The sequence below is a fragment of the Alligator mississippiensis genome, chromosome 2 (assembly GCF_030867095.1).
Source record: "Alligator mississippiensis isolate rAllMis1 chromosome 2, rAllMis1, whole genome shotgun sequence".
NCBI classification, from domain to species: Eukaryota; Metazoa; Chordata; order Crocodylia; family Alligatoridae; genus Alligator; species Alligator mississippiensis.
Genome location: NC_081825.1, coordinates 186,305,448 through 186,320,430, shown reverse-complemented (window position 1 = coordinate 186,320,430; position 14,983 = coordinate 186,305,448). Strand labels below are relative to the sequence as shown.

General features: G+C 41.8%; 1 protein-coding gene across 1 annotated transcript in view; it reads right to left on the bottom strand.

Annotated features, from left to right (window-relative positions):
- The window catches only part of LOC102562201 (mucin-5B), a 72,529-nt gene extending 57,845 nt beyond the window's left edge, over positions 1-14,684 (bottom strand). The window contains exons 1-6 of the mRNA XM_059721338.1: positions 14,594-14,684; positions 7,292-7,357; positions 5,506-5,577; positions 3,762-4,023; positions 3,295-3,409; positions 2,397-2,487 (exon numbers count right to left, since the gene is read on the bottom strand). Coding sequence (XP_059577321.1) covers positions 2,397-2,487; positions 3,295-3,409; positions 3,762-4,023; positions 5,506-5,577; positions 7,292-7,357; positions 14,594-14,684 — 697 coding nt within the window. The remainder of the gene's footprint in view (positions 1-2,396; positions 2,488-3,294; positions 3,410-3,761; positions 4,024-5,505; positions 5,578-7,291; positions 7,358-14,593) is intronic.
- Positions 14,685-14,983: the final 299 nt, after the last annotated feature.

Genomic DNA, 14,983 nt, shown 5'->3' with positions numbered 1-14,983 from the left:
GGAGCACGTGTAGATGCACCCAGTGAGCAGAAAAAAAAGGTGAGGTTGATTAAATTCCCTAAAAGCTTTATGAATGAAAATGATAAGACAAAGGAGAAAAAGATGGGTGGAGATGCAAGGAGGCCTACAGCCAGCTGCTGGGAGACATAAGCAGGAGACATTAGAGTAGGGGTGGGCAATTATTTCAGGCGGAGGGCTGCTTACTGAGTTTTGGCAAGCTGTCGAGGGCCATGTGGGTAGCCTTGCCCCTTGACAGGCACCCCGCCCCCTGGTTGCCATCTTGGGACCAGAAGTCCTTCCCTTAACCTCTGACCTTTTCCACTGAAAGTCCCTCCCCTTATCTCTGGAAGTACTTTTTTGGGGAAGAGGGTTTGCCATCTTAGGGAAAAAAACAAATTACATACTAACAATCAAACACCCATAATAATATATTTTAATTTAATTAAAAAATATATTTTTGTCCTGATTTGTGGGTGTTTCTGGTGTATATGCAGAAGTGATTGCATATGGGGGTTTGTGGGGATGTGTGATGTGGGTATGGGAGCCATGTGTGGCTGTGCAGGAAAGTGGTGGGGGGTGGAGTGGAAGCGAATGGGAGTGTGGGGCCTGCACCAATGTCCCAGGGCCAGTGCCGGCAGAGCCCAGAGTGGGGTGGTAGGAGCATGGGGTGTAGACTGGCAGGGGTCTGTGCAGCCGGGCTACACTGCACCAGCAGGGAGAGCAGGGAGCTGACCAGGCTCCATAGAGCCCCTGTTGGCTGGGACCCCATACTCTTGCCACCCTGCTCTGGGCCCCATGCTCCTGCCCAGCTGCCGCTGGCTCCTGCATGCCCACTCGCTCCCAGTGCCCGTGCACCAGCCCCGTGGTACAGGCAGGGAGCAGTGTGTAGCCCCGACCCCATGCGCCCTGCACTCGCCCATGGGTTATACGCTGGTGCTCAGTGTGGAGAAAAAGTGGCCCCTTCCCTCCCTGTGGCCAGTGCCCTGTGCTGCAGCCACTCGCAGCCTGGACAGGGCTGTCCTGCCTCTCCACCACATCACTACCACCCTGTGGGGCAGCAGTGGCAATGGAGAGCAGGTACAGGCAGCTCTGAGGAGCTGCAGCACGGGGTGCTGGTCACAGCGAGGGGGCGCTTTTCCGCGTGCTGAGCACCAGCTTGTAACTCATCACCACTGCTAGCCTGGGCCCCATGCCAGCTCCGGGCTCACCTGTTGGGGCTGAGATGCGGAGCAGCAGCTGAGCAGAAGCTGCTGCTCTGTACAGAGGAAAGCAGGCCCCCCGCTGGGCAGTGTTTGGTGCTGCCATCTGCCTGGAGGCCGTGCTGTGCTAGGCTGTGGTGCGGCTGCTTCACCACTGCCTCTGTGCTGCTCAGTGGCTGCTCCACACAGCCACTGCTGCCGCACTGGGCAGCACAGAGGCGGTGGTGTAGCTGCTGCACCGCAGCCTAGAGCGGCACAGGCTCTGAGCGGGCAGCCACACCAAACACTGCCTGGGAGCAGCGACGGGGTGCTACTTTCCTCTGTGCTCAGCAGCAGCTTCTGGGGAACAAGCTAGTGCTCAGCATGGGGGGGAAGCGCCCCCGCTCCCATGGCGGGTGCCCCGTGCTGCAGCCGTTCAGAGCCCGTGTGGGGCTGCCTGTGCCTGCTCTCTGCTGCCACTGCTGCCCTGTGGTGGAGAGACCCGTGGGCTGTATTTTGTCCACCCCTGAGTTAGAGGAAAAACAGTGGATATAGAGGGAGAGATGACAGTGTAAAAAAATATGCAGATTGCAAGTCTGGATTTACAACATGGAATGGTATTGGACTATGCAGGACTGTGGTATTGTGCTGATGCCTGCATATTAATTATAGATTAAAAAATTGTTACTAGACTTTACAAATCTAGAAGCAGGTTGCTATTAAATGTGACAGTCAGGAGCGTTTAAGACAGAACTAAATAGAAACTTTCCTGACCAGAAAATTATAATGAGCTGTTTTACTACAATTTATTGCTAACTTTTTGGTCTTGAGGATATATTTCTATACTTACTCATGCTAGACTATTCAATTTGGCTCTCATCTAATTGATTATCAAATGAAATAAATACACCAGTGGCAGATAGGAGACATACAATTGTTTTTTTAACATGGATAGTACACATACTTCGTGTTTTTAAATGGCAATAAGCCAAATAAATATTAATGAAGTTGGTAATTGATCAGGGTATCCTACCTATGCATTAGATATAATTCAAGCCATTAGAGGTTGAAATGTGGTGATTCTCTGAGCAAGCCTGTCAGCAGCATAGAAGAGGAATGCTGAAGAGGCTCGACTCGACTGAACATAACAAATTGTTGATGCAGAGAATGGAGATGCTAGAGATTAACAATCAATCTGCCATTATTTCTAACACTTACCGTTTGAAAAGAACTCATTGTATTTTGGAATGCCATTGAAGTCCCCACACAGCCCACAGGTCTGATTGGCATATTTCTCAGCCACTTCCAGCTGAAATGATGGAGGGAAAGTTGATGTAAGTTAATATACACATTCCAAAATGTATTCAAAATCAGTGAAAGCAGCTGTGCCGGCTGCACCTAAATAGTTTTCATCAGGGCTGTGTAAATGTTTTAGCAAACTAATTCAAGCTTGCCTGATAGAATGAAGACTCAGTTTGGATTTGATTTCTGATTCATAGAATCCAAGCTATTCATACAGACCCAGTTTTCACTGTAATATCTGTATTATATTCAGCCTCTTTCTCTTTATTCTTTCTCCAGAGAGCAAATCAAATCCACTGTGAAATTGAAGTCCTATGAAATTGGGATTCTATTGGAAAATAAAATTTGAGGAGGTAAGTGGCACCTGCTGTAATAACACTAACATGTTAATGATGTAATAGAAATGATTTTTTTCCATCTCATCTCCTTGCCACAAGGAGTATGCTAGTAGATTGCTTCAGTGGTGCATGAATGAAAGTAGAACTTTGAAAAATATTAACGGGGGAGCAGTGCCCCCAAAATGATGGAAATGAGTATACCCAAGGCTAGGCAAGGATTTGCAGTGTATCTCGATACTGCAGTGCTTAGGGCCACATATATATACAGCTTCTCTGTTGTGAACACGCAACTACTGAATTAGCACATCCATTGGCTGTTTGTATGCACAAATATGGAATCAGAATGCACAAATGGGTGTCCATACACAGTTTGCACTTGCATAAATTCAAGACTCGTGGAAAATTTGACTTTGAAGGTTTCAATGGACTGTCTATTATTTTATGAATTCTCTGAAGCTTTGGGAATGCAATCTTACCAAGATACTGTCATCTTCATTCCACATGAAAAGCAAGCCCATTTTGGCTCTCACTTTTATATAGACATTGTTTTTCTCAATCAGGATTCCAGAGTGGCTATAGGGCAGCTGAACCCTAGGAGAAAAAAAACCCAACAACTACAGGGTAGGTATTTTCTAACTATGAAAGCATAAAAGGAAAAGCTTGTTTCTGTTACCCTGCATTAATGTGAATTCTCCAAGAAGGAAGGCCCGGGGAGGGAAAAGGTGTTTAAAGAATTGATGAGCCCAAGCCACAAAATGTAGTTCTGAATCTGGACCCAAACTTTGCCAGAATTCAATGATATTTGACTTGAGCTTTTGGTTTGTGTCCATCCATGAAGGGAAAGACTACTATACAACAGACAGTTTTTATAGAATGGCACTGAAAATTTTGGCAGGTTGAGGAAGTAGCTATGTCTCAAGCACAGTGATGTGTCTAAACTTACCTATTGCTGTCCACGAGAACAGAATCCTTCGTTATTTCAGTAATCACACCCTCAAGTTTCATGATGATATGGCTGATAGTAGGAACATTTCCGATCAGAGTACGCCTGATCTGGATGTTAAAATTCTCATAAGCTGCATTGCACTGGGATGCAAAAATATAGTTGCAGAGCCCAGGGAAATGAAAGATGTCCCCATCAAAGGTTTTGAAGTGGAAGTTGCCCCATGTGCTGCACACGCGCCCATTGTGAGCAGGGTTTAAGGCTGTGGATTCAAAATGAACTGTAAGAATTTTCTGCAAACTCCTTTATATCCTTCATCTCAAACCCTCATTTCTTCAATTAATTTATTCTTTTATGCACCTTCGTATGTTGTTTATGTTTACCTAGCCGCTGTGAGCATATACTTTTATCTATTTTTCCATCCATCTGCTATTGTATTTTTTTACATAAGCACATCCCTGAATAAAACATGCACCTTGCTTTTGAAGGGCAGCACGAAGAAAAAAGAAACATCCTTGAAAATAGGGGCAAGAGGCAGCAAGTAACTGAGTAGCAGCAGCTAAGGAACCCAGTGTGCTTGTTGTGTTACTCCCTGAGCACATTCAACCTTAATTTTGTGTTCTTTCTTCTGTCTCCCCCTCTCAGCAGAGGCTTTCACAGTAGAAATTGCTATTACCATATTTCTTTGGTTATAACACACACCACAGTTTTCAGCAGCTATTTTTTTTGGGAAAAAGATGTGTATTGTATTCAAGACAATACAATGATTTAACCTAGGTCATCCTTTGACCAGGGCAGATCCAGGAGGGTTGTATTGCACTACCTCTTTGATTCCTGTCCCACCCAAAGTTTAAAGCCAACTGCTTGGGGGGGTAGCAGCATTTCTATTTTATTGCTGAGAGAGTCAATTTACTTCACAGCTCATTATCATTTCCCTCATTCCTGCTAATCTTGCTACTCCGTAGGTGTTAATGACCTTCTATTTTTTAACTTGCTTGATGTTTCACTATTCAAAATATCTTTCTTTTACAGTTTTGCTGCCTGTTAGCCATTCATGGTAATGTCTCTTTTCTACTTTACAGCCCTGCAGACTACTTTTAGCTTTAGCTAGAAACCTTACTTCAGGTATGGTAATATTAACTGAGATACAGAAATAGCTTCCAGTGAAGTAGAGGTAATGTTAAGACTCTCAGTAAAGGAAGATTTTGTTTTATAAATATGAGATATATATTTATGACTACAGGACTAATGACACAATATATTTTGACATTTTTTACCTTTTTTGCCTAGCTTGTGCTTTTTAACTTTTATATAATCTAACAGATTAGTGCACATTTCAATAGTTACATTTGTTTTTGTTTTGATCCTAAACTTTGAAAGATCAGACTTTGAAACTGAACAATATAGTGCTAGACGCCTAGCATAATAGTAAATCAACTATCTTCTCTTTAACTGGAAACAATATGAGTTGTATTTTATATGTGATGATGTGCCATACTGTCTGCATACCCCTTTTCAAAATCCTAGATCCCTTCACCCATGCTTTGCCTTTCCCTGTTGGTCTGTCTGTCAATTTGTGATTCAGACATGATATCATATTTTTCCATTTATCTTTGTTCCTTCTCTGCTTATCTGTCCCTCTTCTCATATACCAGTCTCTCTTTCTGTTTATTTTAACTTTTGCATCTGCACCCTGTAAAAATAGATGATTTTTTTTTTTAAACACTGTATTTGCTTAACTTACTTGTTATCACTGGGTTTGTTGTCATTGGCTGGATGATGGTCACCTTTCCAGGTGGAGTTGTAGCCTGAAAAGCTACAGGGAAGAAATAAAATAATAAAATAAAAGCTAGGCACAAAAGGTCAGAAAATTAACACATTAAATTTTGGATCTATCCACATCACATTTTCTGATGAAGAAGGATAGGAACAGGCAGCCCCCGCTTAGTGCTCATAATTGGTTCCTGAAAAACTGAGCGTTAAGCAAAATGTGTGTTAAGCAAAACTGGAAGTATTTGATGACCCAAAATGGTGACCACAATTGTTTTCAATGACCCAAGATGGTGACCACAAGCGTTATAACGAAACTCGCTGAGCACTAAGTGAAATCAGGTATTAATTTAAAATGAGCATTATAGGGAAAAAAAGCTAAGCAAAATAGCATTAAGCGGGGTTTCCTGAATTGTAGAAAAACTAGAAAATTAAAAGGTCTGATCCAAAGTCCATTAATATCAATGATGGCCTTTTTGACTTCATTAGGCTTTGGATCAGGCAAAAAACTGCCATTAAAATTTAAAGCCAGAATCATATAATAAGACCTTTTTTCTTTCTAAATTTGACCCTTTTATGGTAGACCTCTAGTACTGGATATGAAAATTCACAGAGAGTATGGTTACAAATAAATTAATTTAACAGCATTTTAAAACTGGAGCTGCATATTAATAATATTGCTTCTTCTCATGGTGTGGATGAAGGGCTCAATTTCCCTTCTATTTTTTCAATGGAAGGGATGAAATGAAATGCCATTCACATGGCAATAAATCTATTAGGGGAGTTCATCTTGAATGGCATCATTCCTGTTCAGGCCCTTTGAAGTTCTTTCATTTAGACTCCTTGGTAAGGTCAGATCACCAATTGGACAATATTATTAAAGTACTAGGGGTCTACGAAGCTTCGGTCCCTGATTTGTTTCGGCAGAGATTCAGCCCAATTTGGTGGCTGAATTTCCGAATCCAAATCGAATCAGAGGACCCTTTAATCTCTCCCCCTGTGCGCTCCCCGATGGACCTGGAAGTGGACTGGAAGTACACCCGGTCCAATTCCGGGTTTGTCACTGAGCACATGGAAGGTGTTCCCCTACTCCCATGGGATGCTCCATGCGCCCTAGCATTGCAGTGATGACAAGCCACGCCTGCTACCTCAAGGTATGCAGAAAACACTTTTAAAGCTGTGCCTATGTCCGAATTGCTGATTCTCCAAATCAGCATCGAATCTTCAGATTTGGATTTGGCCGAATCGAATCAGGGACAGTGATCCAAATCAATGAATCAAATCCCTGTCCCTGATTCAGGCCAAATCCAAATTGAATAGAGCCTGCTTTGCACACCCCTATAAAGTACCATTACTTCTGTGGAGTTCTGCCAATTTATTTCATTGTGGGATCTGACTCATACATTTAGTTCTGTGCTTTGAATATTTTATAGGATATATGTCCAAAAAGCACCGTCATTTTTTTCGACCATTAGCTAATGAGCCTACACTTCAAAGAAGTGTCATTTCTACATCTTGAGAACCAAACATCATGAATGGCTTTACTGAAATCCTACAGGTACACCCAACTCTGAAATAAATACATATATACTATACAGGGTATATGCATAGGTACATCATTTAAACATGCATCTTTTTTTTGGTCCTTGTTTGTTTGTTGAAGAAGTTTGGGTTTTTTTGGTTAATGTTGATCATTACATGTGTATTGTTGTAAGAAAGAAAATGTGGCCACATATATACAATATAAACTGGCAACATACTGTCTTGTTCCTGCTGAACAGACTCATTTTCTGTGTCTTGGAAGCTTTGACTTGGAATCTGCTCTGCTGCAAAGGAATACAAAGAAAAATGTTAAATATGAAGTCGTATGTTTAAATTTCTTGGGTAAATCAATCAATCCACAATAATAAAAAATGGCTAGGTGCTCATTCAGGGATGCACAAAAAGGTAGTGACAGCCCCCATGGAAGTAAAAAGAAATATTTCTATTAATTTTATTGAAATGGATTTTGTGCCCTAAGATAAAAGTAAAGGTAATTGTAGAAAGAGATTTTATACTATGTATAGATATATGGCCATTCCTTTCCTTACTGCTTAATTGCTGGAGACAATTATAACAAGAATCCAGAAAATATTAGCTAGGCTTTATTAAAACACCCATATAGTATTACAACAATAATACCAAAATACAGCAGAGCTTAATAAAAACCAGGGACTTAGATCCAATATAGGATTGTACATTTACAAGTTAGACATTAAAGCACCTTCCTTTTAAGTGTCTGGCTCCTGCAGGGAATCCAGAACCCTGAAATAGGTACCTGGGCTCTTTATACAGTGCCAAGAAAATTAGATGCCACCTTATGGTGATTCAGAAACTTGTATGCTAAATGGCCCAGAGATTTCTAATAGGAAACACTGAATACAAGAGGAAGTCATAAATCCATCCTTCTGAAGCTTAGGCTGATTCAGGGCTCTAGGAGCACACCATTGTTTATATAAGATCAACTACCTGAAATTCTCCCCTGAAGATAGATACCTGCTTCTGTTCTTTAGAAGAACGAGCAGGGCTTATGGGGACTCTAAGGCACCTGTTCTACCTTCCTAAGCCTAACCATCAGCTGCCCCAACCACAAGGCTGTAAGTTATGGTGGGTGGGAAGTTCCTCAGTTGTGGAATACAAGGTTCATGAGGATAGAAAGAAAAGGCAGACTGAAGCTAGAGCAAGCAATACTCTGTAGCCTAACAGTTGGGGCACCCAGCTGGCAAGGGTCAAAAGTATAGGGTCTGTTCCCAGGAGCATTTCTGTATTTTACACCAAACAGTCCTTGGAGCAGGCACCTACAACTTCTTTACTGGATCTAGCTCCTAGGCTGTGATCCTGAATATCCTACAATATCTAACATTCAGGTACATGGTTCCTCATATGGAACCCAAAATTATACACCTAGACTTTCCATATTATGCATGGGAAGAGTTATTAGCCTCAGAAAGAGATCAAAAACAGGTTGTTGAGCAGCAGCCACCTGAAATCAGCACTCTGAGCAGGGAGCTACTTGGGCTGGTGGGGGAAAGCGCACAGAAAAGAGGTATGTCTTAAAGCATTCTTCTCTTTTAAGCTTATGTTCTTCAGTATTATTGGGAAGGGCTTCCTTCTTGGAATTCATGGTGTAGAGCCCTTGCTTAAAAATAAGTGCCTAAAATTTGCCTTAAAAATGAAAAGGTCATGTTTTTCTCTTAAAATGCAGCCAAGTACAAGGAGAGTGGCCTAATCACCAGGCAGTAGGCTGGTGATAGGAGAAGTTCTCTCAGCATCTCCTGAAGAAGCCACTCCACTTGCCGTAAAAGGGAGTGAGAGTCCACAAGAGTGGACACACCTCTGTAGTTTAGTGGATAGAAAACTGTCCTGGTGGTGGACACCTTCTTTAGGGTGATGGGAGGGGTAGCTTTAAATGTGCCTGGGTGGGGGAAGGAGCTGAGCCTTCATCACTCGCATCCTGAGATACCGAACTACTGAGCTGCTGAATGAAAACAGGCTCTGGGCAAGGGAGGCCATTCCAGTGGTAGCTCTTTTTTTTAAGCAGCAGCTGCCACTGTACATTGTATAGAGCCCAATCTGATAAGTGCCGTCTGAGAACACCTGCTGAATCAAACCTGTCCGGCAAGGCAGGCAGATGAATGTGTAGTTTTTAGGTCCCAGAGGGACTTTGTCGTGCGTTAGATGCTGAGCTGCCAAGCCCTGACAAGACTGAGGTGCTTAGGGGTGTGCACAGAAGCAGAACTTGAATGTGAAAACCTGAGGTGTCTGTACAGTCTAAACACCCCCAGAGCTGGGGAACTGCTGAGGCTTGGTAACCTGAACTACACCTATGTTCCTTTCTGGGTCTGGGAGTTTATTCTTTCCTCATCTACACCTTTGACTGACCAGTGACCCTCCACAAAGAAGTAACCAAGGGAAAAATTTAACAGCAAGTTTCTGTTTTTCGTGTTTCCTTCTATATTGCATTGGACATGAGATACTGATATAATCTGTACTAATCAGAAGGTAAAATCTGAAAATGTCTCTGGATCTATCTGTGTTCTCAAGGATATCAGCTTACACCTTGAGCAACCTCACCAACTGTAGATTTGTTTTCAAATTGTACAAAATACTTTAAGTATTTAATCTGTTCTATCATATAAGCAGTCTTTCTAGTGGGGCAGTACATTGCAGAAATGTGTTCCCTCTTCATTTTTTTCCCCAAGGAAAGCACCTTTTCTTTTGTTTATTTAGCACTTTCATTTCTGGTTTTTAAACATTAGGAAGTGAAAGACCTCTCAGGATCTGCAGCTTACTTTTTGCCAGGTAATAAATAATGTTCTATGTTGCTATCGCAAGTACTTCTGAACTACTTGTCAAAAGCATATCCTGCTGTCAGTCTGTGTGTAGAACTTCCATTGACGTCTGTGGCAGTTTTGCATAAAAATGAGGATACAGTCCCTGATTGGCATACAAGCACAGCATACTAGGACCTGCTCTTACTTCTGTGAAAATGAGTAACAAAACTGCCATTCGTTTCTATGGTGGAAGATTATGCCATTACCTTTCAGTTACTCAGGATATGAGACTGACACTTGCTTAACAATAAGATGCAAGAAAAAAGAAGTCTGATGGCCTCAACCTAATCTTTATTTGTCCACATCACAATGCCCCCTACAATTCATTATTATACAGCAAAAATGACCTTCTCTGTTCACAGAGGGCCTGGATTGGATTAGTAAGTATGTTGCAGAATGATTTTGAAGTGCAGTGATTGAAATGAAAGCTTGTAGTCTAGTCGATTCAATGAGTTGCCATTTTAGCCTTTGAGAAAACTAAAATTGCCTGAACTTGCTGCATTTACAATTGTCTATGATTAAACAATGATAAGTAAAAGAGAAAAAATGTACGTGTGATTTTTGGGGTATTTCTCTGATTAAGATGTTAAATGTAGTAGCCAGCAGGACACAACCTGGGAGCAGACCTTAAATTCATACCTTTGAAACAGTAGCAAAACATCTTAAATACTTTGCTACTGCACCCACTGCCTCATTCTCCCTCTCTTTTAGATACAAAGGAACAATCATTATGAACAGAAGATGGCATATTGAAAGCTGATAATGCATAATTAATGGATGGAACTTCTTGCCATTGATTACCATTGAGGCCAAATTCCCAGAAGTATTTAAAACAAGAAACGGACATGTGTATGGATCACAAAAAAGCTCAAATTCCAACAACTGCTGAAAAGCGCACCCCACACATATTCTGAAAAGGATATAAACCGTGATACTTCAGGGTATAAACCAAGCTCAAACCTTTGGTGGGGCATTAGGAAGAAAGTACTTTTTGAGTTTCCCCTTTACTGCCTAATTCATGCTGTCCTGAACCTTCCTCTAATGCAGCTGGTACTGGCTACCATCAATGCCAGGATCTTGGACTAGACTGATCACCTGTCTGGCCTACTGCTGTTTTGCGTGTCAACATAAATAGAAAATTCAACATCAGTTCTAATACAAAAGTCAGTAGGAGTACTTTTTAAAAGGTTTAATTGAGATAACTATTTTCATTGTTTCAAGTGGTGGAGAATTATCTTTTTTGATTGGATCTTGAAAGCTGTCTTAATCCAAATATACTTAAATATCTTGGCTTCAGGCAACATGAAATTAAATCAATCCCATTAATACACAGGCATTAAGGACTTAATGGACATAGTAAGAATGAAAAAGGCACACAGAAATCTTGTTTAATCTTAAGGAAACTGTTTAAAAGGTGACAAAGTAAAACAAGTAATATTGTTTATATTAATAAATATAATCAACTTCAGACTTCCTTTTTTCCTTTGCAAGCTATAAAATGAAAAGTGAATGGGTACTTACCTTCTTGCTGGGCAAAACAGACTGTTAACAACAGGGCCCATATTGGCACTTGTATCCCCCTACCAAACCCCATCTGAAGGGGAGTTTGGTACAAGGATACGTTGTCAGAGGTTGGTCAGGAGGACTAGTTCACCTGCACTCTCAGAGTCTTATATAGTAAGAAAGTTTGGCTTTATTCCCAGATTGTTTCACAGGGTCTAAGAAGGTGGGGTCTTGGGCAGATGCATTGGACAAACAGAAGATGCTTTTCCTTTCTCAACAACGGGCTATCATGTTTGCATTTAAGGAGGAGTATTGTTTTATTAAGGTTCTGTCCAATGAAGAAATACAAAACAGATGGCAATGGAGAGTAATTCTTCACCCACTAACAGCAGATCCTGGAAAAAACTCAAGGATCTTTTGAGTCACTTTGTGGTTTTTCAAATGATATGCAGGTAACCATTTAAGTTTCTTGTTACTGGAAACGATGCCAATCACTTCTCTGGCAAGAAAACAATTCTTTCTCAACCCTCAGTGGGATGGAACATTTCATGTGTGATGGACAATTCTCATTTTAGAAGTCATTTTTTGCCTCATGGTATAGATATTCTTTTTGTGAAAAGTAACAGATTGATAGGTTTGGAGGGTCCTACACTTAGGAAAATGACAATTATTGTGTAAATACATTCAGTGAAAACTTATTTCTTCAATAAGCATTATTCGCCTTTATGGGAGATTGTCAAGGGTAGGTGTTTTAAGGTCTGGGTCCTCTTCGACTTTATATCCTCCTAGTGGATGATATAAGGCTGTAGGGAATGCTGCTACTTCCTTACCCAGCTGCCTGTTGACATCAAATTATTTTCCCCTCGTGTTTAGTTTTTCTTTTATGCTTGACTATTGTGACTTTGATCTTATGCAAATTAGGAAGATGGTCCTGATGGTGCTAATAAACTAAGGTCTACTGGGGGGAGGGCTATCTTTGTGGGGCTCCATCTCCCCTGCACTCCATGCTTACCACATCCAGCATGTTCCACAACACTCTTCACCAGGGGTGCATCCCCTTCCTTTTGGACCCCGGATGCTGGTCACCCCAGCATGGCTATTAAATATTCAGCTAGGTTCTATAATGTCACTTCTCACTAATTCAGAACATCGTTACCATCACTCAGTGTATAGGTGTCCTTTCATTTATCAGTTCACACTATTGGTTATCGTATAAGTATTCTTTACTCTACCTAGTTATTTTGACGGTTTCATCACCATAAGAATCAATTAAGCAGACATACATTTTCCTCAGGAGGAGTTCTCCTCCCTTCTTTTATCAATTCCCTTGTCAATAAGTTTGAGAGGGACTAAACAAAAAGAAATACCTTCAAGCTTACTCGTGCCCCTAGGAAAAGAAAATCTCCCCGATGGCTTCACTGAAATAGTCCTGGAAATAATAGACGAATGAATTTTGAAGGCAAAATGCCCACTCATGGATGGCAAGCTGTGTGCTGTTCAATTCTTTGAGCTTCCTTCTCTTTTCTCTGTTGGTACTGGATTTATGACCCAGATACCTTGTTCCAGACAGACCCCAAACCCTCAGATCAACCACAACTTTTCCATTCAATAATAGGCAAATTTATTGATACACAGTGATAGCAGATAAGAATAATGCAAATAATTCTATATCTACCAGTCCTAGAGCTGTCATCAGAGTCAAGGTATGTCTGGCCAATACACGAGCTTCACTCCGAGGTTTTCTTTTGAATGCCAAATGTCAGCAGCCTAGAGGTTGAAGGTCGAGGTCCCACCCTCCTCCCCCACAGTAGGGTGGGTGAGATGGGCTGGTGGTATGCCCTTTGTCCATTGTGGCCTTGGGTTCCCCTCTCAGGGCCCCTTTGCTGCTCTAAAATCCCTTTTTCATATATTTTCTCCTCCTGTGATAATTTTTCATCCTAGGCATCATTGATTGGTCTCTCTATGGTTGTTAAACTGTTCATGTTTTGTCTTGTCAGCATGTTCCTTTGTTTCACAAACCCATCACATGCACACATCCTAATTTGGGCTTTCCCAGTCTTCTCCTAATTTGGTCTGTTCCTCCAAAACCAGAAAGCCCAAGGGCCCTGAAGTTGGGTACTGTGACCTGGCGCTACCTTATTTTATGTTATGGAACAGTGTGGTACATGTCTTCAATTTCCCATCCTGTGCGTCTGTTCACTGCTTGCCCGTAGCAGACACAGTAGGCCTTGGAGGAAACTCTCATCACAAACAGGCTTTTTAGAAATCAGTTAACCCTCCTATTGCCCTGGACCATTACTCTAATGCATATCTACTTTCCCTATAAGCCAATTACCAAAAGCAAACCTCTAAATACCATTTTCTAACCATCATTCTCCAGGTATCCTGATCACAGGACTCCAGTGATGGTCTCTGGCTCACTGGGTGGTCCTCTGAACACTGTTGCCGATTGCCACAGACCTCCTCTGCCAAGAGGTTCTGGCCAGAGAGCCCTTCAGTGGTTTCCCTCTTGAGATGCTGCTCGCTCTTCTCTGGCTGCCCCTTTCTGGGAATGGAAGCACTTTCCTGGGTCAGCCCACCACCAATGAAGAGGGAGCAATGGCTCCAGAAGTGTCCCACAGAGCTGTGTTCATCACAGGCAGTCCTCACTTCATCCAAGGTAAGTTTTAAACAGGGGTCACTCATGGGTTTTTCTCTAACCCCACAGCCTCTTCATCCACAGAGATTTAAGCTGGTTTAATTCATTTCCCCCCCCCATTACATTAGCTATGAACCCAAATTCTAGACTCTAGATATAAACACTCTAGATTTTCCATGCACATAAGTTCAGGTTTTGACACCAAAGGCTATTTTCTGCTTTCAAATTTGAAAGTAGAAAATTAGTCCCTGCTCTATAAAGGATATATCCTTAGTTCTGTACAATACACTTTTTCTATGTCTCGTTTCACTTTTTCTATTGCTTATTTCCATATTAGCCCTTGTTTTGTCACATGAAGTTCATCTCTCCACTGCCTTTGTGGGTGGATGGTAAGGCCAAGAGGACACTAGTTGGGTAGTTTCCTCAGCATCTTTGGCAGGTGCAAATTCTGTCCCTCTGTTATAACAGGTATCTTACGGAATGCAAAACCTAACTTGACCTGACCTTTACATCCCTATGAATAGTTAGGAACATCACCATCTACTTACTATGGTTACTTCCTTCTGCTAGAACCACACAGATTCCAGAAATTGTGGTGTGGTAGCCAGAGGACCTATGGCCTTCCAGTTCAGAGGGCATGTCTACATGTGCCCCAATGGCTCTGTTGTTACTGTGCTGTCATTTAGTACTTCCTTTTAGTACTAAACGACAGTGCAGTAACAGCCTGTACTGCACTGTGGCAGTGGTGTGTAGTTATTTTTAGCTGCTATGTCACTATAGCAATACACTATACTAAGGGAGCGTGTTGCTTTGGCAACATAGTGGCAGCATCATGTTTTTTGCCTACAGATGCTATGCGTTGCTATGGCGATGTAGCATCACATGTAGACGTGCCCAATATCACAATAAGAAGAGGAGACTAAGGTGAAAAATGTGTG